This window comes from Odontesthes bonariensis, chromosome 14 (assembly GCF_027942865.1).
Source record: "Odontesthes bonariensis isolate fOdoBon6 chromosome 14, fOdoBon6.hap1, whole genome shotgun sequence".
Lineage (NCBI taxonomy): Eukaryota > Metazoa > Chordata > Actinopteri > Atheriniformes > Atherinopsidae > Odontesthes > Odontesthes bonariensis.
Window position 1 is genome coordinate 29,288,075 of NC_134519.1, and position 20,957 is coordinate 29,309,031.

The 20,957-nt window shown below is 42.9% G+C and overlaps 2 protein-coding genes across 2 annotated transcripts; one reads left to right on the forward strand and one right to left on the reverse strand.

Moving 5' to 3' along the window:
• Nucleotides 1-169: 169 nt before the first annotated feature.
• On the reverse strand, nt 170-8,931 carry LOC142399318 (uncharacterized). The gene is made up of 19 exons (XM_075483923.1): nt 8,849-8,931; nt 7,459-8,392; nt 7,171-7,362; nt 6,479-7,022; nt 6,268-6,383; nt 6,158-6,183; nt 5,965-6,001; nt 5,799-5,840; nt 5,519-5,667; nt 5,215-5,374; nt 5,018-5,141; nt 4,889-4,920; nt 4,566-4,631; nt 4,342-4,377; nt 4,068-4,131; nt 1,153-1,251; nt 1,041-1,054; nt 724-757; nt 170-533 (listed from the first exon to the last, which is right to left on the reverse strand). Exons 1-19 carry the CDS (start codon nt 8,855-8,857, stop codon nt 464-466), a joined length of 2,748 nt encoding a protein of 915 aa, XP_075340038.1. The 5' UTR covers nt 8,858-8,931; the 3' UTR covers nt 170-463.
• Nucleotides 8,932-11,904: 2,973 nt separating this feature from the next.
• c8a (complement component 8, alpha polypeptide) lies at nt 11,905-19,968 on the forward strand. Its single transcript, XM_075484264.1, has 11 exons — nt 11,905-12,014; nt 12,170-12,263; nt 14,240-14,387; nt 14,513-14,660; nt 14,794-14,983; nt 15,073-15,255; nt 16,154-16,394; nt 16,496-16,627; nt 16,743-16,900; nt 17,748-17,973; nt 19,807-19,968. The coding sequence occupies exons 1-11, from the start codon at nt 11,905-11,907 to the stop codon at nt 19,956-19,958; spliced, it is 1,782 nt and encodes a 593-aa protein (XP_075340379.1). The 3' UTR covers nt 19,959-19,968.
• Nucleotides 19,969-20,957: the final 989 nt, after the last annotated feature.

Consider the following 20,957-nt stretch of genomic DNA (forward strand, 5'->3'; position numbering starts at 1 on the left):
TCTCCGTGCTGAGGGATGCTCTGCTCAGCAGCACCAGGAGGGGTCAGCCAGGAAGACTTTTTTTTGTTAAATGAAAACAGAAAATGCAAACAAGGCAGTGGAAGTATAAGTTAGTGTCAAATATTTATTTGATGTAACATGAAAACAAAAATGAAAATAAAAACCCAAATGCAAAGAACATTTCCGTACACACATTCAGAACTGTACCTAACAACAACAAAAAAAAGACTACGTCTAATTGCTCAAGTGCTGCTATTCAGATTGTGATTCGTCTAATCTGTAAGTGTCTATATATATAAAAAAAACAAAAAACAAAGCATCAAAACGAACCTATACAGACAATAAAGTATGAGGTGAAAACGCAATTATAGTCCAGTTGTATCGGCATTCGTCACCAGGATAGGACCAAAAACAATTTTAAACCATCTTAAATGCATTCCATCAAACCCAGAGGACGTGGAGATCAGACGTTATCAGCGTACAGAGGTGGGGGAGGAAGGAGCTCCAGCTCTGTGAAGTCAACCTCCTGTTCGCTGCCACATAAAAACACAATGGGACAACATCAGCTAATAGGAAGGATGCCACAGAACTGTAAGTACCGTGTGGGCTGCTTTTGGAAAGCCCTATGAGCAGCCTGCCAATACAAATTAAAAAAAAAAAAAAAAAAAACTTTAGAGAGCAAAGCTTCTGCCGGTGATGAGAAGGAAACCCATCAACACTTACGGATATGGCGGCTCCTCAACTGCGCACAAGAAGTCTAGATAAAGACAAGCAGATACAAACGGCGCGTCAACTTTGAACTGCTGTCTGCAAAGTATGCAACACCAGCTCGTCTCCAGGTTACTTTAGGCAGATAAAACATTCCACTCTAGTTATTTTCCACTGCAGGAAAGACTCCAAAGCAGGTGTTCAGACCCCAGTGCCCTTAAGGTGATTTGGAAGTACCCTCTTATGGCGTCACCACTATCAGTGAGCGTGATGGAGGCAGTGACAACAGTGGAGTCATGGAAAGAGAAAGAAAAAAAAATGAATCAACTTACTTGACGTCTTGGTACTTTAAATAGAGCAAAGCAGAGAAAAAGAGGGTAAACATCAGTGGACTGAAATACCAAAAAACGGGCGACATTGTTCGGTGTGTGAGCAGTACTGTACTTTGTAGGGGTTGCTTCTCCACCATCAGGGACGTCATCAAAGTCAGCTTTGATGTGTTGAAAGAAGAAGGCGAGTTTCTGCAGTGCCTCATGCCTGGTCCTAAAGGGCGAGGGCAACTTTAAAGTCGTGTACAGGGTCATACTTTTGGAGACACACCTCACACTTTCACAACCACTGTAATGCAGCACCGTGGAAAAGTCTCGATCCACCCCTCATTCCTTCACATTTTGCTTCCAAGGAGCCCGACTCTGCGGTAATCTTTTAAAGTGCCCTTTAGCATCAGTTCTCCAGGCTCTCCGAAGGTCTTCCAAAGAATTCCTTTGGCTGCTTTTTCACCAGTTTCAGTGCAGTCCCTTTTAAGTGACGACTTTCAAGAGGATAATTGTTTGTTAAGCCACTTAAAAGTAGGTGGAGGTCTACTCTCTGCAGAGCTCAACACTGACCTATGAACTAATCAAGCATAGAAGAAGCGACCTTGCGCTATTAGGTGAAAACATGGCATACCCAGCCATGCTGTGCAATTTGTAAATAAATAACCGGGGACGAGAGGCTGAGGTGTGCCAAATGACACAAGAAGTGGACTGAAAATCAGTGGGAACGGATCTTATGGAGGGAGGAATCCTTCCCAGAGCCCGGACCTCAACATTACTGAAGCAGCGTGGGACAGAAAACGGAACTAACTCAACTGAACTTTATTTATAAAGCCCTTTAAAACAGCCGTGCCTGAAACAAAGTACTGTACATGAATAACAACACGACAACAAAAGCAGCCGACATCCAAAGAAGAGCTTTGAATTGTGCTTCAAGAAACCGGGAGAACCATTTTCCGAAGACTACTTCAGGGGGTTCAGTCTGTGTGGAAGAATAAAGGCGTTCACACCAAATATTCTTTCAAGACTTTAAAGCTCGCTAGAAGTGCACAAACTCAGTTTTGGCCTTATATACAGTGCATTTCCCTTGATGTTTTCACATTTTATCAAATTGCTGCACCCATTTCCTTTTTTTCTGGTGTGATATAAAGAAATGAGTAGTGACTCAACACCTTTGTGGAGTACTGGGAATACTAAGCAAGGCCTCCCCTGACGAGTGTCGGCGGTGTGAAAAAGGCTACAGACTGAAGAGCAAATTCATTTTTCTTTCTTCTCTTTTTCTAAACCAATTCTGTGGTATCCAGCTTGCGTTTCGCTTGTGCTTTTAAAACAGAAGCTCAGAGACACAATATGGAAATAAATGCATCGTCCGATAAGCAGCATCACTGATTTTAGGCCTGTGGCAGAATTTGTGGGATTTTTTTTGCCACCTTTATGTGAACAAGCAAATCTAAATCATTTGGAGCAGCTTGTATTCACGTGAGAGACAAGTTTGACGACTCAACGAGCCCAGAGATGCTGATGATGGACCAAACTAAATGAGAAGTCAGTTCATTACAGATGAGCTTAAAACATAGGTCCAAAATTCTGAAGTACACAGAACTAGAGGGCTGCACATTCTGACCATTTATGGTCAATGACTTTCGAGCCATATCGGATGCAGAGACCTGATTGGATAACTTGTCGTCAGGTAAAATCTGGTTCATGGCAACCCCAGAGTTTTTTCAGCGATTCTGAGCTTTCAAAAGATTTTTTAGCTAATTAATCAATTAGGAAAATCAACGTAAAATCGGCAGCTGTTTTTTTTTTCCCCCCTCTACTATTGATTATTAAAAACTCAAATGAAGGCGTGTTTCTTTCGTTAAGCTTCAAAGTGACACATAGAAGCACGGTTTCTACATCAAAAACCTTCTCAGAAGCAAGTTATACTGTTTCTTAAATAATAACCAATTTATAGAAAATCTTATTTTTATCCTCAAAACCTCCGGAAATGTCTTTCTTGTTTAGTCTCTCAATCCAACTCGCTAAGCCAAAAGGAAACCAAGTTTATCTCCATTTTAAAAATCACTCCTGTGTTAACATGCCGCCCAGCCCTCAAGGTTGAAAAAACATGTCATTAGGTTTAAAAAAAAAAAAAAAAAAAAAAAAAGCAGCAGTTTGAAGGGTTGAAAGGATTTTTTCAGTTTGAATTACACACCTTAGATTGCTACTCTTAACCTCACCATGGCAACCTCAGCTGTCTCTTGGAACTCCCAGCTGATGGACATTTGGCAATCAACATCTCCCATCGTCTCTTCACCGTTTACAAACACTTACAAGATTCAGCTTTTAGCAGTTTAGCAACATCGGAGCATTTAGCGAGCAATAAGAGATGGGCATTCTCAGCAATCCCACAATTTCTCTAGAAATTGAAAAATAAAAACAATAAAAGCAATCGGCCGAAAAACGAAACTTTCAACAAAAACTTCCCCATCTCAGAGGATTGAATGCCAGTGAAAAGAAAAAGTCATTTCTAGCTCATGGCACATGTTAAGCATTGTCCCAAGTATTAGTTGTATTCACAAATGAAGGACTTCTCCCTGTGCAGGAGCCTTGCAATGATGGAGTTCATCTCCCTTTGAAGAGTTCCTCATAAATACCACCCATCATCAGCCATTTCCTCAATCTTTGACAAGAATCCACAACTTGCTCGCATCTAAATGTGTCTCAAACACCCAAATAAATATAATGCACACGCCGCATGTTCCCATGTCTTAGTGCACATCTATAGACGCATTTGTGTGGTCTGTAAACGACTCAAAGTGCTTTACGTTTCTAAGCTACAGTAATGACCCGTTAACACAGAAATTCAGACGGTGCCTCTTCTTCCCCCGGTCAGACCGACGGCACCGTGGGGTCTTATCATTCTGAGGAGCCTGGTGCCGAAGCATCCACTTCCCTGTTGGAGGACAACAGCTCCCCCTCCTGAGCCGCCGGCCACCGACAGCGAGATGCTGAGTGAAACGAGCCCTCTCTGCTTTGACATCTGCGCGTTTTGACACTTACTGCGTGTGCAGGTCTTCCAGGCTGGCGTCGCTCAGTGTGTGCTGGGCGCCGACATGAACGCATGCTGACAAAGCGAACACATAAAGAGCAGAAAGCAGACACAATGGCGAGAGAGGGATTGGGATTAGTTAAGTAAAGACAGAAAGACTGGAGCGGGGGTGGGTGGTAAAAAAAAAATGCACATCAAAGGCAGCAACAGTCTGCCATATGTCCGTGCACAACACCAAACAACTACAGGCAGAGGCTATACATGCTGGGTATGAAATGTACTCACACATCTCAGGCGCTGGGGGGGTGTGTTGAGGAAAGCTGGTGTACAAAATGAAAAGCAGGAAAACAATTACATGCCCTGACCTGCCAAATAAATTCTACTTAAGCTTTTAGAGGAAATGACTTCTCTCTGCCAAAAATGCACCGAATCATTTTTCTAACTCTGGTAAAAAAATAAATAAATAAATAAATAAAAGCAGCTCGGAGCCACAGTAAAAGGACAGTCTTACGGGTTTTCGTTAAATGCCGACGGGGTTTCATCCTCACAGGCCCACTCCTCACTGTCGTCCGTGACTGTGGGGGGGGAAAAAACAATTTGTTATGATTAAGGTCAGCACGCACGCTGCCGAGAGATGTTTGGCAGGGTGGCGGCCTCTGCTCGCGCCGAATTCCTTCGCAATCGTAAAATAACACGGCTGCAGCGCAGATGACAAGCAGTTAAGTTTGGTGTCTGCAACTGCGTGGCGTCAGTCAACAGGTCCAGACATCACGTGGAGCCCCGAGCTCACGATGGAAATGTAACCAGAGAGCTGAACGCATTGGGTACTTACAGCTGCTGGTTACAACCGGGTAGCTTGAGGATCTGGAAAGGTTGGAAAATAATGAAAGAATAAATCGACAACAAACATCTTATCGAGCAGCTGCAAATCATTTGGAAGCATCATTGAGCTGCCCAGTACCTGCTCCCGATGCTGACGGTATCGGCCTCCAGGTTGACTCCTCGTCCCGCCACTTGAGCCTTCTTGCCGAGCTCCAGCATCTCCTTGATATTTAGCTCCACGTTCATCACTGAAATGTAGCCATCTGCAGCCGCCAGCTCTTAGTTAGTGTTAAGAACCCTTGAAGGCGGAACAAGAAACGCCGGGACCAAACTCACATTTGTGCTTCGCATCCCGGGCCAGCCATTTGCCTTTGGGGCAGTTGGTGGTTCGGATGATGCTGACCGTGTCGCCGCTCTTCACAGGGAGGTCATTCTTGCGGACTTTACTGGCCACCATCACCTTGGCGTGGTACATCGGCTCTTCGTCGCCAGTCACCTGCAGATTGACGTCAATCGTCCCGCAGAAAGCAATTCAAAGGAATGAATCCCAAAGTCAACTTTGTGCTCTTCATTAAAGTGTGCAATGTGACATTTAGCAGCACGTTCTCAAATGAGCCGACTCAGCAGCTACCAGCCTTACTTTGAACTTCTTTTTCATTTCATTTTCCTTCTTCTCCCTCTCTTTTTGCTCCTTTCTCTCCCTCCCCAGTCGCTGCTTCTCCCTCTTTCTCTGCTCTTTGTGGTCCGCAGCGTTGGGGCTCAGGTGCTCCTTGCTGAAAACAAATTGGACTTTTTATTGTACCCGCAAAAAAAAAAAAAAAAAAAAGAGGAAAAAAAAAAAAAAAAAAAAAAATCAATGCAAACTTAAAGGGAATTTTTTTTTTCATTACAAGACCAGAGACAAACATAACTGTGAACACGATGAGCCAAATGAGCATGTTCTCCTGATACACAGGCCCAGGAGAATAAAAAAAAAAAAAAGAAAAGGAGAATAATACATCAGCGCCTGCCTTCCATCTGGTAAATATCACCGTCAGTGACAGAACGCAGGCCTCGCATGTTGCATGTTTGAATAAACATACCATGGATTCCGCGGCTGTTTGTGAAGACATGGATCCTCCTTCTAGAAATAAGCACCAGATTTTAAATTACCACACAGGATTCTTAAAGCACAATATTCACAGCAAAGAATGACTCTTGGTGCCAGATTCTTACAAAACTCACTGAGGTGATTATTCTTCGTTCTCTAGACATAATTTTTTTTTTTTTAAATAATTACCAAAGGGTGGCTGTCAGCATATGGATCTGTAAGAAACCATCGGCAAGTTAAACAGTGAGACCGAATGTATGTCATTTTAAACTAAAAACACGTTTTATGAACATTCTTACTCTTCAGACCGACTTTTCTTTTACTCGAAACCTGGCCCGAGAGGAATCTTTTGATGTCCTCAACGTCCTCGTACACATTCTCGCACGGTTCATAGTAGCGGTCTCGTTGACATACGCTGCAGGGTGGGAAAAAGCAGTTTTTTTTGTTTGTTTGTTTGTTTTCCAGTACATTGTGATGTGAAAATATCAACCCAGTAACCACAAAACTCGCCTCGACTGCGTTTGAACGTCATCGTTTGATGTTGCCTGGCTACTCAGCTCCAAATCCTCCGGGACAGACTGACACTCAGCAGGCCCCACGTCAGTTTCATCAAAGCGGAAGGCAGCGGGAGAATCCACGGCTGCCTCTTCGCAGTGGGACCACTGCTCTACAACAGGAGGCTCAGGAAACTCTGACAGGTTTATTGGTTCAGGGAAGCTGGCTGGATCAAGGGGTATTATGTTTGGACTGCCGAGGTTCAGATCTCGGACGATGCAGCTCCTACTCGTCTCTGCGGGATCACAAACCGTCAAGTCAGGTTTTGAAGCCTCGACATTTGTAAGCTCAGCCTGAGCGGGTGTCTTAATCTCAGTGCTGACGATGTCTAACGCTTCCAGCTCTATCGCAGCAATATCAACGGTTTCATCCTCTGCTTTTTCCAGGTCTGAGTTCTCAAGGTCGGGAAACTCTGGGGCATCCAGCGTGGGTTTGGGAACGGGCGGCCGCACCGACGGGCGCTCTTCACTCGGCGTTTGGCCTCGACCCGGCGACGCATCTGTGCAGAGAAAGCGAAAGAAGGCGCGCCACTACTGAGACGATTAGCAATTCACACATTCACCGATGCCCGACCAACGTGACTGTGGCCACAAAAGAGGAGACGAAAAAAAAGAGTGACATAAAGGAAAGCTCACAGGATGACATACCATTAACTCTGAGTGCATGGAAACGGCTAAGATCTACCATAGGAGGCCTGGGGGGCTTCGCTGGCAGGGGCCCCTGTGTCCTCAGGTCAGGCAGGGGCATCTTTAGTGGAACACAAGGTGGATGAGGTTCAGAAGTCTTCAGTGAAGAGGGTTCTGCTTTATTCCTCACGAGTTGCTTATCAAATGGCGTCTCTTGTGGAAGGGGGAAATCAAACACATGGGTCACCGTAATTTAATAACGGGAAAAAACGGCACATGGTGTGGAAAACAAAAAGAGAGGGGACTTACTGCGTGCCGAGGTGTTGAGTTTGAAGAAAGGCCGAGCAGAAATGCAGGCCAGGTGCGGAAGACACATTGGTGGGGGCGCAGGCGGGTGGGCACCAACGCTGTCGGGGTTCAGTGGTAGCAAAAGGAACGCCTTGTCTCTGCAGGTGTAGTCAGGGGAAGGCACGCTCTTGGGTTTTGATGTGATCAACATCTGTTGTCGTGAGAACTTCTGCTTGGCCCTCTCCAAAGTGCTAAAAATTCTACTTTCAGAATCAGCGTTGGTCTCTGAGAAAGGAGGGGTGGTTGGGAGATCCGGGCTGGAGAGGGAGTACTCTGTGGCCGACTGGTCACTTTTCAGCGAGACCCCATCTTCTGTACTGTGTTTTTTGAGCGAGGGCAATTCACAGGGAGGCCTATCAGTCAAGTCAGCATACGTGGGCTCCTCTCCACTTTCTCCACTGACCTTTGTCGGTTTGACCGACTTGAAAGGAAGCAGCAAACTCTTCTTCCTCATCCTCGCTTGTGTCGAGACTTCTTTCACTGGCTCGGCTTCCGCTTTGTGCTCCTTTTCAGTGGGTGACGCCATCTTCTGATCTTTTACAGGCAGGACAGGGAGCACCAAAGGCATGTGCCTGTCTTTGAGGAAATGCCTTGGTGTACTGCCTCCGTTCGCAAGATGAAACGAGGGTGAAATCTGCCGAGGTTGTGGCGGAAAGGATATTGGTCGCTTGCCTCCAGATGCCCAAAGCCCGTCTCTGAAGATGGCACGGGTAACCACTGGCATCTTGTTTTCCACGACAATGTTAATAGCGCTCACCATAGAGCTGCAGTTACCTCCGGGAGGTGGAAGGTGTTTGGGTTTTTCAGCAACAGTTGGTCGACTGGTCTTAGATTGAGCCATGAGGGCCTCTTCCTGAAACTTAGCCCTCAGTGCTTTGAAGTTTACTGGTCCATCCTGGGCAGGCAGGCAGAGACACAAAGACAGGTTGATCAAATCAAATCAAATTTATTTATATAGCACATTTCATGTACAAACAATTCAAAGTGCTTTACATAAAATAAAAGCATTGCAGCAGGGAGTGGAAGAAGCATTAAAATACATAAAAGAATATAAGAGAAACAAATAAAATCAATTAAATGAATTTAAAAACAAGCAACAGTCAAGATAAGTTAAAAGGGTTTGATGGGTTTTAATTTTTGGCAAATTCAGCTACCTGCGTGGGTGATGAAAACCCTTAATATGCTACAGTACCATCAACACGAGCTATTAAGCCACACACGTTCATTGTACAGAACCAGTTAAATCACAGGGCGCCTTAGTTAGCATCCGGCACAGAAATATGGGCAATTGAAGCTCCGATTTAACAGGCCTTGGGCTAATTAAAATAACTCAGAAAAGACTTAACTTTACCTCTTCCATTGTTGAACGTGTTATTTGTCACAGACTGCACATCTTGGAAGAGATTTAAGCTTTGTTGACGCGACACTGTCGGCTCCTCTGTGATCTTAACTTATCACGCTAATCACAGAAGCTCATACAAACAATTTGAAAGCGCCTCCGCTGACGCACCCGCGTGCTACCTGCGGCCTACGTACGACGCTGACGTTTGCTTCCGATTGGTGAATTAAAGGGACGGGCATAAAGGGCCATTTCACAGCTTTTTTTTTTTTTTTTTTTTTTTTTGCATGCTGATCACCTCAAACAAGGCCCTGTATGAAAACTACAATAGTTAGACTGTTCAAATCGGATTATGATTATTCCAAAAAGGCTGTAGATTAATTAACACCTTATTTGGGAACTGTGAAAACTTGTGAAAATGCAGAAAAGAGCCCTTTTACTGCTTTTCTTTGCATGCTGATCTAGACTAGGTCCTGTATGAAAATCATAATAGTTAGTCTGCTCAAATCTGAGCTGAATTATTCTACACAGGGTACAGAGTCTTTAAACATGCTTTATGCTTTGTGGAAACACTTATTTGATATGTGATAATGCAAAAAAAAAAAAAAAAAAAAAGAAATGCTAAATTATTCAGAACGTGATATAGATTCTTTCAAACACACTTTATGATTTGTTAAAACTCCCTTTGTCCCAAAAGGAAGTCCTCGTCTCTCCATGTTCATCTTTATTTCCACTGGGATCTCCTACCTCTCCCTACATAGGAAAAAGAAAACGTTCATGCATTTTACTTCGTTACTACAACTACATATGTTCTCTCACCAAAAATATTTTGTTGGCGTCACTTTCTTATCAATGATGAACAAATTTTTTTTAAAAATATCTAGAAAATTGAACCCAGTGAAAATACAACCACGGTCACATGCTCTCCTCCCAGGTGGGGAAAGATGGACGGCTCCAGTTGGACTGTTATTCACAGCGCTTCTTAACATGGGATCTCTGAGGTTTGTTCTTCACTCGCGCCCTCTTTTAAGAATGTCAGGATCAAATTGTTTTGATTGCTGCAAAAATCTTAAATTTGACCTGAAAAGTGTCACTCGCAGCCTGCGCAACACAGAGGTGGATTCTCTTAAATCCTCTTATCTTTTTAGACCTTTTTGAACCCCACTCCCTTTTGGTTTCTCTTTCTCTGTTGAAGATTTTGTTGAAGTAAGAATCGAAATTCATTTTGGGTCCTGCACATCTGTCTGGCGCATGCTTAGTAGGAATTATTTCAGAACATTGTGACATGGCATTGCAGTCTTGGGTCTTGAACATGCTGTGGATAGCCATTTGATGCTGCTTATATTATATATTATTTTATACTTGTTTTTTTTTGCCCGTGTAGAGTACTGCAGAGTAACTGTGTTGACAACAAATTATGTCTCTGTCCCTTTAAGTGACCTTTTCTTATATTTTCATATAGCTTTATATTTTCATATAAAGTTATGTTCTCTTTAGTTATTATTGACTTTGAAGATATTCTACTGAGCCCTGCAATCCTGGATTTTATAACTAAAAGTTTAAATAATCCAAAGCAAAGTGTAATGATCTAAAACTATTTTTCATATTTGACAACCATCTAGTTTCCTGAAACCTAACTCCAGGCGATATGATCTTTTTCCAAAACATAATTTCCAATATGGCTCAGCCTTTCCTTGTAATTACTTACCTGTCCGATGCAACCAGATATTTATTTTCTTGAAGCATTGTTGGTTTCTCAGAGGACCTTTAAGTTATCTGACCAATGCAACCAGAGGGGATCTATTTATTTTCTTGACTTAAGAGGTAAAATGGCACCTGGAAACAAACCTGAGCCAAAAAGGACTGTTTTTTCCATCTCATTACTAGTTAGATGGAACAGTTTAAAGGGCTGCAAGGCTAAGACAATGATGAACTTTTTTTACAGACATCTGTACATAAGAAAGTGTTAATAAAAGGATGAAGAAGGATCCTGTCTGCACTCACATGGGCGGTAAGATGACTATGATGGGAGCAGGAGAAGACAAGCAGGGTCTGAAATGATGGCACATGTTAGTGGAAAGATTAATGAGATGAGAGCAATACATTTCTCAACAATGGAGACCATTTGAATGCTCTATTTCACATCCAATGTAGAATAGGCCATATTAATGGTTGAATCATGTCTAATGCAGGCAACAATAAAGGCTCTGGAAGTAGTTAGAAAAATAACACGGATTGAAGCGGTGGCAGAGGTTGACCATGGGCAGATGGAAGAAAGGTGAGAGAACAGCAGTCATTGTTTCTAGATAAAAGTACAATGCATGAACTTTTTCTTTTTCCTATGTAGCGAGAGGTAGGGGATCCTTGTGGAAATAAAGATGAACATGGAGAGGCTAGGACTTCTGTGAATTTTGGGACAAAGGAAGTTTTCACAAAGCATAAAGCATGTTTAAAGACTCTGTACCCTGTGTAAAATAATTCAGTTCAGATTTAAGCAGACTTACTATTATGATTTTCATACAGGACCTAGTCTAAGATGATCAGCATGCAGAGAAAAGCAGTGAAATGGCCCTTTTCTGCATTTTCACAAATCAGATATAAGGCATGAATTAATCTACAGCCTCTTTAGAATAATCATAATCCGATTTGAGCAGTCTAACTATTGTAGTTTTCATACAACAGGACCTAAATGTGATAAGCATGCAAAAAAACTTCAATGTCGTAGCCTATGTGCGTGTTTACGTCCGACTGTCCACACAAATGTTAATGATAATCATTTCTACTACTATCACCACTGCGATTCGCACTGCTGCTACTTTGCTGACAATGATATCTAATTTCCTCAACCCAAAGTAGTGGGGACAGCATGTTTTGTTTGTGTTAGATTATTTTGCAGGGGCGAAGATAAGACATGATGTTTAAAGATCGTTTAATGATCCCAAATGTCGTAAGAGCATTTGTTTACTCTGGATTAATCAATCACTGTGGTTGGTCAAGACTGCAGTGCACGAGGTCCTCTCAGGACCACAAGAGCCATATTTTTATGTGGCACCTGATTCTCTTTCAGGATGGGGACGTTTATTAATGTACTCCTGGGTTTATGCATACTGCATCTCTTTGTTAATGTCAGCAAAACTGTGGATGCATCTAGGAGACCGTGGACAACTGCTAATAACAGGTTCAGTATTTTTTCAATTTATCATCTTATACATTCAGTTTGATATGTCCCATGCAGGGCATTTAAGGAGGAACTGAGACAATAATGTCATCGGAGTAATTGGATGATATCGATATATAGATGAATATTATGTGGGTTGCTTTGCCTGCACTTAGGAGGACCAGATCTGTGAGCAAACCTCTGCCCATCAACTGTAAACTGGGGAACTGGTCACCTTGGACACCATGTAACTCCTGCACAGACAAAGCGGTGATTATGCTTTCTTTTCTTTTTTCCCTCTCTTTCTCTCAGTTTTACAGTTAACCAGGGTGTTGATTAAAATGAAGATCACCAAGTGTGTGTAAACGCCTGGCATTGATAAACCACAACATTTTCAAAAGCACTTGGAATGGAACGGTATTTTTTAAGTACCTTCTATGAATGCATCATGCTGAAGATTATCAGTACTTCTGATAAGAGCGCGAAATTAGCACCACAGGAGGATCAATAAATGTGGACCCTGACTGTGCCATTCTGCTGGATGTTCCCGGCAGCTCTTCCCTAAATACACAACTCAGTCAGGATGTTCTGATGACACCTATAGACAGATCCTATGCTGCACAGCTTCTAATAGAATTAGCTGAAATTATGCGCTTTGAAATGATTTCAGTTGAATGCTTTCACCACCATGAACTTTAGGAGTAATATACAGTTTTGTGTGAAAGTCCTGAGCCACTCCTCATTTCTTCATATACTGCCAGGATAGTGAGAAACAGGTGCAGTGATTTATCGACACATATGTAAACAAAAATGGAAATACAGTCTACGAGGAACAGCGGAGTTTGTATGATTATAATGAGCGTGAAAGACAATATCTGGTCTGAGCTCCTTTATTCTCCAACACAGCCTGAACCCTCTTAGACAAGCTTTCTCGTCATTTCTTTAAGTAGTCTTCAGGAACAGTTCTCCAGGCTTCTTGAAGGACATCCCAAAGCTCTTATTTGGATGTTGGCTGCTTTTTGTTCACTGCTTCCATAATGTTGAGGTCCGGGCTCTGGGGTGGACTCATTGCTCCATAAGACCTGCTGCCACTGATTTTCAGTCCGGTGCTTTTTTATTTTGGCACACCTTTTTGTCGTCCTTGAGAATGGCTTCTTGACGACCACCCTCCCTTGGAGACCATTTCTGCTGAGGCGTCAGTGAACAGTAGATTGATCACCTGAATGGCCGGATGAATCTCTTGAGCCTTGCGTCTTCGTTGGAAATATTTCTTCCGCACCTCGAGGACATCCCTTTGAGATCCGGTAGCCTAACCTACTGAGGTTAGCCCCTTTTTGTCCTGGCGCTTCTCTTTTTGTGCTTCATTTTTACCGTTTCCTCAATTTTTAATGGACATGCCGCATACAATGCCAGTGTGTACCAACGTTTTGGCTTATAGCTCTTTGGAAATCACCTAGATGGAGCAAAAAAATTCTAGAACTATTGCTTGAAACCACTTTAAAAGATTACAAAAAGGTTCTGGTAGCTTCGAGGCAAAATATGAAGAAACTAGGGGTGTCCCAACACTCCTGCCCAATAAAGCTGTAATGTGAGGCTTAAGGGCAGATTATAGTTCTGCGTCTATCGTCTTGACGTGTTGCTTTGCTCTGGTCGCGAACCACTTTTCATGTTATGGTTCTGCAACCATAACATGACTCTTGCGAGTCGCGAGAACTCCGGTGGGGGGAGTGTATATATTCCGCTGACACGCTGATCCTGGTCAAAACAACAAGGGCGCGTCTGCAAGATACTATGGAGATGGATATGGAGTTGCTCGACCTTGAAGAAGAAAGGATTCTGCTATTGGAGTTGGCGAAAAGACGAAGGAGGAAGCGTAGGTGGTCTGTACGCCCCTTGAACCAGACCAGGGAAGAGACTGGGGAGTTTGCTACACTTGTTAAACCCGGAAAAGCACACCGAGGACCAATCACAGCCGCTTTTGTCTGCGCACTTCCGTTGGTGGTCTGCGTGCGTCTGTCGCGTAGTCAGGATTTTTTTGAGGTGCACGAGAACGCGCGCAGAGCCTCTGCGTGGGGGAGTGGTCAAGATTTTGACACTCGCAGAGGCTATGCGTCCGAGCGTCAGAGGCTTTGCGTCTGAAGCATAAATCAGGCTTTAGTTTTAGTGAGTTTCTTGCATTATGCACTGTGTATTTTCTTCATTATAAAAGGGAATGTGATTTTAACACATTTTAAACTCTGTATTAGTTCCGTTTCCGGTACCTAGAGAAACCCTCACAGTTCGATGGGACGCAGTGTGTTGACACACTGTGGGACAGGCTGTTTTGCCCAAAAGCAACCACACAGTGTATGGTACCCGATTACTGCGGAGAGAGCTTCACCTGCAAAGAAACAGGTGGGCCCCATCCACAACCACTCAGACGACACATTCTCTAAAGCTGAGCGGGATTTATCTGTTTATCTTGAAATGTAGAATATGCTTGTGTAATGCGAGGATCCAAATATTGGTTTGTCCTCCAGGGCGCTGCATCAGTCAGTCCCTTCGCTGTAACGGAGAACCGGACTGCGACGATTTCTCGGATGAAGATGATTGTGAAAGCTTCAACCGAAGAGAAGATAAGTGTCCCACGCTCATGACAATTCCTGGTGCTGAACGCGGCACACAAGGGTAAAGACGGTCTCATGTGTCACTATGATGATTTTTAGGAATGTCCACTCATGTCCATTGTTTGCTTAGGAAATACTTTAACTGGACGCATTTATATCTGAATTTAATTTTAAATTCTTCTATATTCGTAAAGGTACAACATTCTGACTGGGGACTCTGTGGATCAAGTGCTTGACTGGAAATACTTTGGAGGAAAGTGTGAATATGTCTACAATGGTGAATGGAGGAAATTCCAGTATGATGCATTCTGTGAGAGCCTGCACTACAATGACGAACTGAAAAATTACCGGAAACCTTACAATTACCACAGCTACCGTTTTGTGGTACCCACCTATTTATTGTTTTGTGCAACTTACAGAATGGATGGTTTGAACAAAGGGCCTTTTAAACAAACGTTGAACCTGTTTTACAGGCTGAAGCTACGTCTGAGGGCACCCACGAATATTATGACGATATGCAAAGCTTGCTCAATGCCAGGAAGACGTTTTCATCCTTCAATCTCGGCATCTCAGCTGGGGTTTATTATGTGGAAGCTGGAGCCAGTGGCAGCAAAGAATCAGAGTTTCTCAAGAATGTCACAAAGTTTAATAGCCAGGTACAGTGTATTAACCCAGAGTGTGCTTTACATGATAACAAGACCAACAGATATTTAGAGATACAAGCCCATTGAATGGTTTGGTCTCGGTTGTAAGGACAGTGTCAGGAAGAGGAGATAGAAAAACATTCACCAGATGGCCAAATCCAACAGACTTGCAGAATTGATCTGTGCTTGAAGATTTGATTTGCACTTGTGTGTAGCGCCACACGCAGTCTAAGGTTTGGTTGTGGACGCATGGGCTCGCCGCTCTCCCTTTGTGATTGGTTAACACTCAGGTTAATCTGACTTAAGTGAGTCAAACCGAATGTCTGCAGTCAGTAATCATTTCGGCATGTGAAAAGCAGGACAAAAGCTTTGTACTTGCAGAATTGACTTGTACTTTTAGATTTGAGGAAAGATTTGTACTTGTAACTTTGATCGGTACTTGCATACACGTAGTCTTATACTTGTTTTCACACATTCAAATATGGTCATACAAGTTACAAAACTCACATCTCTAGCTCCATATCATCATAAAACAGTGCTCATTCTTATTCGAGTGCGATGGTTTCGCATCTTGGGAACTGTGTCTTTTGGCTTAACTGCGCTACAAACAAACGACAATGTGGCAAAAATGGAGCATGTTTTCTTTGCAAGGTAGAAATGTGCTTATAATCTTAAGTGCACATGTTGTATGTTTAGTGTGTAAAATGTCAGTTCACAGCAGCTGCTGTCATATCACCCTCAATTGCATGACCAAATATTTCAAAACCCTTCAATAATAAGTGTTAAATGTGGGTGACTAAGGTAGCTTATAATCTGGAGTAAAGAATTCCATTGCTTTTCCTGAAAATGACTGTAAAACTTTCTTCTACTTTAGTAAAACGTTCAAATCTTGCTCTTTTTGTTTTACCAGGACCTGGGGTTCATCAGGCTTTGGTCCAAAGTGCAAACAGCCCACTTCAAGATGAGAACAAATCAGCTGATGCTTCATGAAGATCTCTACGTCTCACTCATGGACCTTCCTGAGAGATATGACTTTGGGATGTACTCGCGCTTCTTGAACACATTTGGCACCCACTATGTCACGGAGGGAACCATGGGGGGAAAACTGGAATATGTTTTCGTTGTCAACAAAACAGAAATGGAAAAATCAAGTACTGTGACCTTTTCAGTTCGATAAACACTGAGATCTAGGAAGAAGTACCCATTCAAAGTAAAGTTTTATTTGAAAAATTCTCTCTCCCAACTCCTCCAGATGTTGATTCAGAAAGAACTAAAACCTGCATTGGAGTTTCTCTCGGTATAAGTTATCCAGTCAGCGACAGTTCCACATTAGGCTTTAAGGTGAAAGGGAAAGGATGCGGGGCTGATACGCATATGACAAAAGGTGAGAAATCCAAATTATGTTGGTTTTTAAATTTGTATTCAACTCACTATTGATATATAGGATTCCTATTTTGTACCAAGATATTTGATACAACTTTTTTTACATATATATATAGGCAACGTCACCGGTTCATCTTTGGTTCAGGACGTCGTCACTCTAGTGAAGGGGGGAATCACAGAGACTAGTGCTGGCTTGTTGGTGATCAGGGACGCTGACACGTACAGAAAGTGGGGTGCATCTCTCAAATACCACCCGGCGTTAATTGAATATGAGGTAAAGAAAACAGTCACTTTCCGTGATTTCTAACTTAAGGGATAGTTCGCCTCTTTTGACATGAAGCTGTATGACATCCCATATTTGCAATATCATTTGTTAACACTGACTTACCCCCTGCTGCGTCCTGTGAGCCGAGTTCCAGCCTCGTTTTGGCGTTGACGAAGGTAGTCTGGCTAGTTTTCTGGGGTGTAAAAAATAAAGCGTTTTGCTTCTCAAAACAATATGCGTTCAAAAGAGTAATACATTTGCATCACAAAATCGTTCATCCAGAAAAAGTCAGACCTCACAATCGCTTGGTGCTATTTTTGCCTCCCTTCATATCAATGCGTACAGCTACCTGCCGACAGCCGCGCCTGTTAAGTGTTTACTGCTCGGAAGCAGGGAACTGCTCGGTCTGCACTTTGGTCTGCACAGTTTACACAGCACGCAGTGATACGAAGGGAGAGAGAAATAGCGCCAAGCGATTGTGAGGTCTGACTTTTTCTGGATAACGATTTTGTGATGCAAATGTATTACTCTTTTGAACGCATATTGTTTTGAGCAGCAAATCGCTTTATTTTTACGACCCCAGCCAACTAGCCGGACTACCTTCGTCAACGCCAAAACGAGGCTGGAACTCGGCTCACAGGACGCAGCAGGGGGTAAGAAAATGATAAATGATAATAAATGATAATGCTAATTTGGGATGTCATACAGCTTCATGTCAAAAGAGGCGAACTATCCCTTTAAGAGGACACCCTGCACATTTGACAGAGGGAAAACAAAAAGCAAGTTGCTGTTCAAATTTTCCCCTGCGATTGCTCCCCTCATCCTCCCTCTGTCCTTCCTAACTCATTATATCTAGACCATGCCGATTTATGAGCTTGTGCGCCTCAGCACAGCCGCTGACGAAGCAGGGGTGAGAGTGGCCAACTTGAGGAGCGCTTTTGATGAGTATCTGCAGCAGTTTGACGCGTGTCGCTGCGCCCCCTGCAGGCACAATGGCATCCCTGTTCTTTCAGGCACTTCCTGCAGCTGCATCTGTAAGTCAGGCTTTGAGGGAAAGGCCTGTGAGAGGACTCTCAGGAGAGGTGAGACAAAGTCTTTAAAACAATGTATATAAACAAGCTGTTCAACTTCCAATAACAGAGAAGCAGTACAGAAATATATTCTAAACAAAGCTAAGAATTTAGCAATGTTTTTTGACATTCTACAGAGATATTACAACCTAAACAAGCACCAGCATTGCGCTTGTGTCCTACTGATAAAAGCGAGCTTTGACTCTCCTTTTGGTTGTGTTTTGTTCTCCACCAACTCATGAGAGAAACACACTTAAAGGAATAGTTCGCCCCTTTTGACATGAAGCTGTATAACATCCCATACAAGCAATATCGTTTCTGAACATTTTCTTACCCCCTTCTGCGTCCTGTGAGCCGAGTTCCAGCCTCGTTTTTCCGTTGACGAAGGTAGTCCGGCTAGTTTGCTGGGGTTTAAAAAATAAAGCGTTTTGCTTCTCAAAACAATATGCGTTCAAAAGAGTCATACATTTGCATCAGAAAATCATTCTCCAGGAAAAAGTCAGACCTCACAATCGCTTGGCGCTATTTTCTCTCCCTTCGTATCACTGCGTGCTGCCACCTGCCGACAGCCGTGCCTGTTACGGTGTTTACTGCTCGGTCTGCACTTTGGTCTACACGGTCTACACAGCACGCAGTGATACGAAGGGAGAGAAAATAGTGCCTTTATTTTTTAAACCCCAGCCAACTAGTCGGACTACTTTTGTCAACGGCAAAATGAGGCCGGAACTCGGCTCACAGGACACAGTAGGGGGTAAGTCAATGCTCATAAACGATATTGCTAGTATGGGATGTCATACAGCTTCATGTCAAAAGAGGCGAACTATCCCTTTAAGCTTAAGCTTAGTTCACACAGACATGGGTATTTTTAAGAACTTTAAAACTTCCTTCTAAAGTAAACTCATGTCTATATGAACACAGTTTAAACCAAGTGGTTCAGTGTGCATGCAACTATTTTCACAGGACTGACTGGTGATCTCATGACAGTTTCCTGCTCTTCAGTGCACAGAAACGAAGCAGCTCAGTCAAATGCAACAGCGATGTCTATGATAAGACAATTCTATGCTCTCTAGCCACTTAGAGCAATGATACTGAGTCGGGAGAATAGAGAACCCTCTGTGATTGTTCCCTTAAAACAACCTAATCGAGTAGTCGTGTAATCCACAGTAAACATTAATTTAAAAAAAAAAAAAGCAAACTTCTTCGATATTTAAGTGAAAGATTAAAGCACGTCTGTATCTTTTTGTATTAATACTCTCCAGTGCTAGATTCTAACATGATATCTGACAGAACTGTCAACCCACTACGCTCAGTTTCCAGCTTCAGTCTGTCATTGCCTCCACTTTAATTGATTTCCATTGGTTAATGGGCTGTGGATTATCCCAAACCAATAACTAGACCCTTCTAAATGCAGCCACTGAAAAAGTCAATGGCTTTTGACGAAATGCTCTTGATCCATTTTGCCCTCAGCCTGCACCATTAGGTTTAGATTTCCTGCTCCTCAGAATTTCAGCTGTCAAATCAAGCAGCAAGCAACCAGCTAGCACAAACTCTACAGTGGGATTAAGGAAACCTTTGAGTACAGCAGAGGGTACCTTGAATTCCTTGAGGTCATACAGGCCAGCCTTGCTTTTTGGACCAATTAAGGTGTCATTGATCCAAGCCGGGTCATCAAGAACATGCACACCAGGATACCTTTAACGGCTCAAACTCTCTACCAGAATCCACACTAGATTTCCTTAGTTTTGGAGCCATTCGGTTCTAGGATGGCTGTAGCTCAGGACTGAGTAAAAGGACTCGGCACATTTATCTTTGGTCAAAATCAGCCAGGTTAATTTTTCTCCACAGATGCCAAGACAGATGGCGCGTGGTCCTGCTGGGGCTCGTGGTCATCCTGTATCTCAGGGAGGAAGACTCGGACAAGATCCTGTAATAATCCTGCACCCGATGGGGGCGGAATGACCTGCCTGGGCTCCCCAACTCAAAATCAGCGCTGCTAAAAATAATTTTTTCCTGGTCTTTAGTGCAGAGTGAGCACAAAAAAACTCTTCTGGAAGAGCATCAACATTAAGATCAATCTTTCACAGGTCACACCGGATAGATAGTAGTAATAAATGTGTGTTCTGAAGAATCTGAGTATGTGTTGTCTTTATTTCAAGAGCATCATCAATACTATGTTTGTGACATACTTTTATACTGCCTTATATGCGAAAGGGAAATCTGGGTAACAGCAGCTAAATCCAGGTCAGTGCCTGAGGCAGATTTAGTCGAATGCTGCAAAGAAGAGAGAACATCTCAAGAAATAACACACATGGTTTAACATTCATTATGAAATCATAATAGAAAGTATCTTCTTGGATATATTTTCATTCAGATGCTTGGCATTTCATGTAATTTCCTCAAGCAGGAATGGTTCTAAAGGCTTCCTGAAGGACATTCCAAAGCTCAACTGTTCATCTGCTGTAAATGTTTTTTTTTTAAAGGCCTGACAGTTCTGTTTTGGCTGCCACTTGTCCCTTTTCCTCTTTTCATCTAGTTATTTTCTTTAAGAACACACTGCACACCTTGCTGAGATGGGACGTTTTTGGATCATAGCTCTTTAGGAATCACCTTGTTGTTGCAATAATACTATTTCATATCGGTTATCTTTGGCATCTCACTTAGATGCAACTAAATGGATGGGAACAAATTCAGAGACATTGCAACAGGCCGCTAGTAACAAAGTGCCTAAAGATGCGATTTAAAGCTGGTTCTGTGCTAAGTTGTCTGTTATGTGTAGACAACGCTGGCTCCCTTGAGTTGGTTAGTATTTAATGCTGGAATGATTCATAGGTGGTTGTTAAGTAGCTTTAAAAACAAACTGCAACGGCAACAACAAAGCCATTCTCCTGGTCAGGTTCTAGGACTGGGCTGAAAAAGGGTTAAAAAGGGTTAAAAAAGAAAAACTGGCTCCTTGCAAAATATGCATCACAACAAGGGGCATCTCAAGGCACGGCATC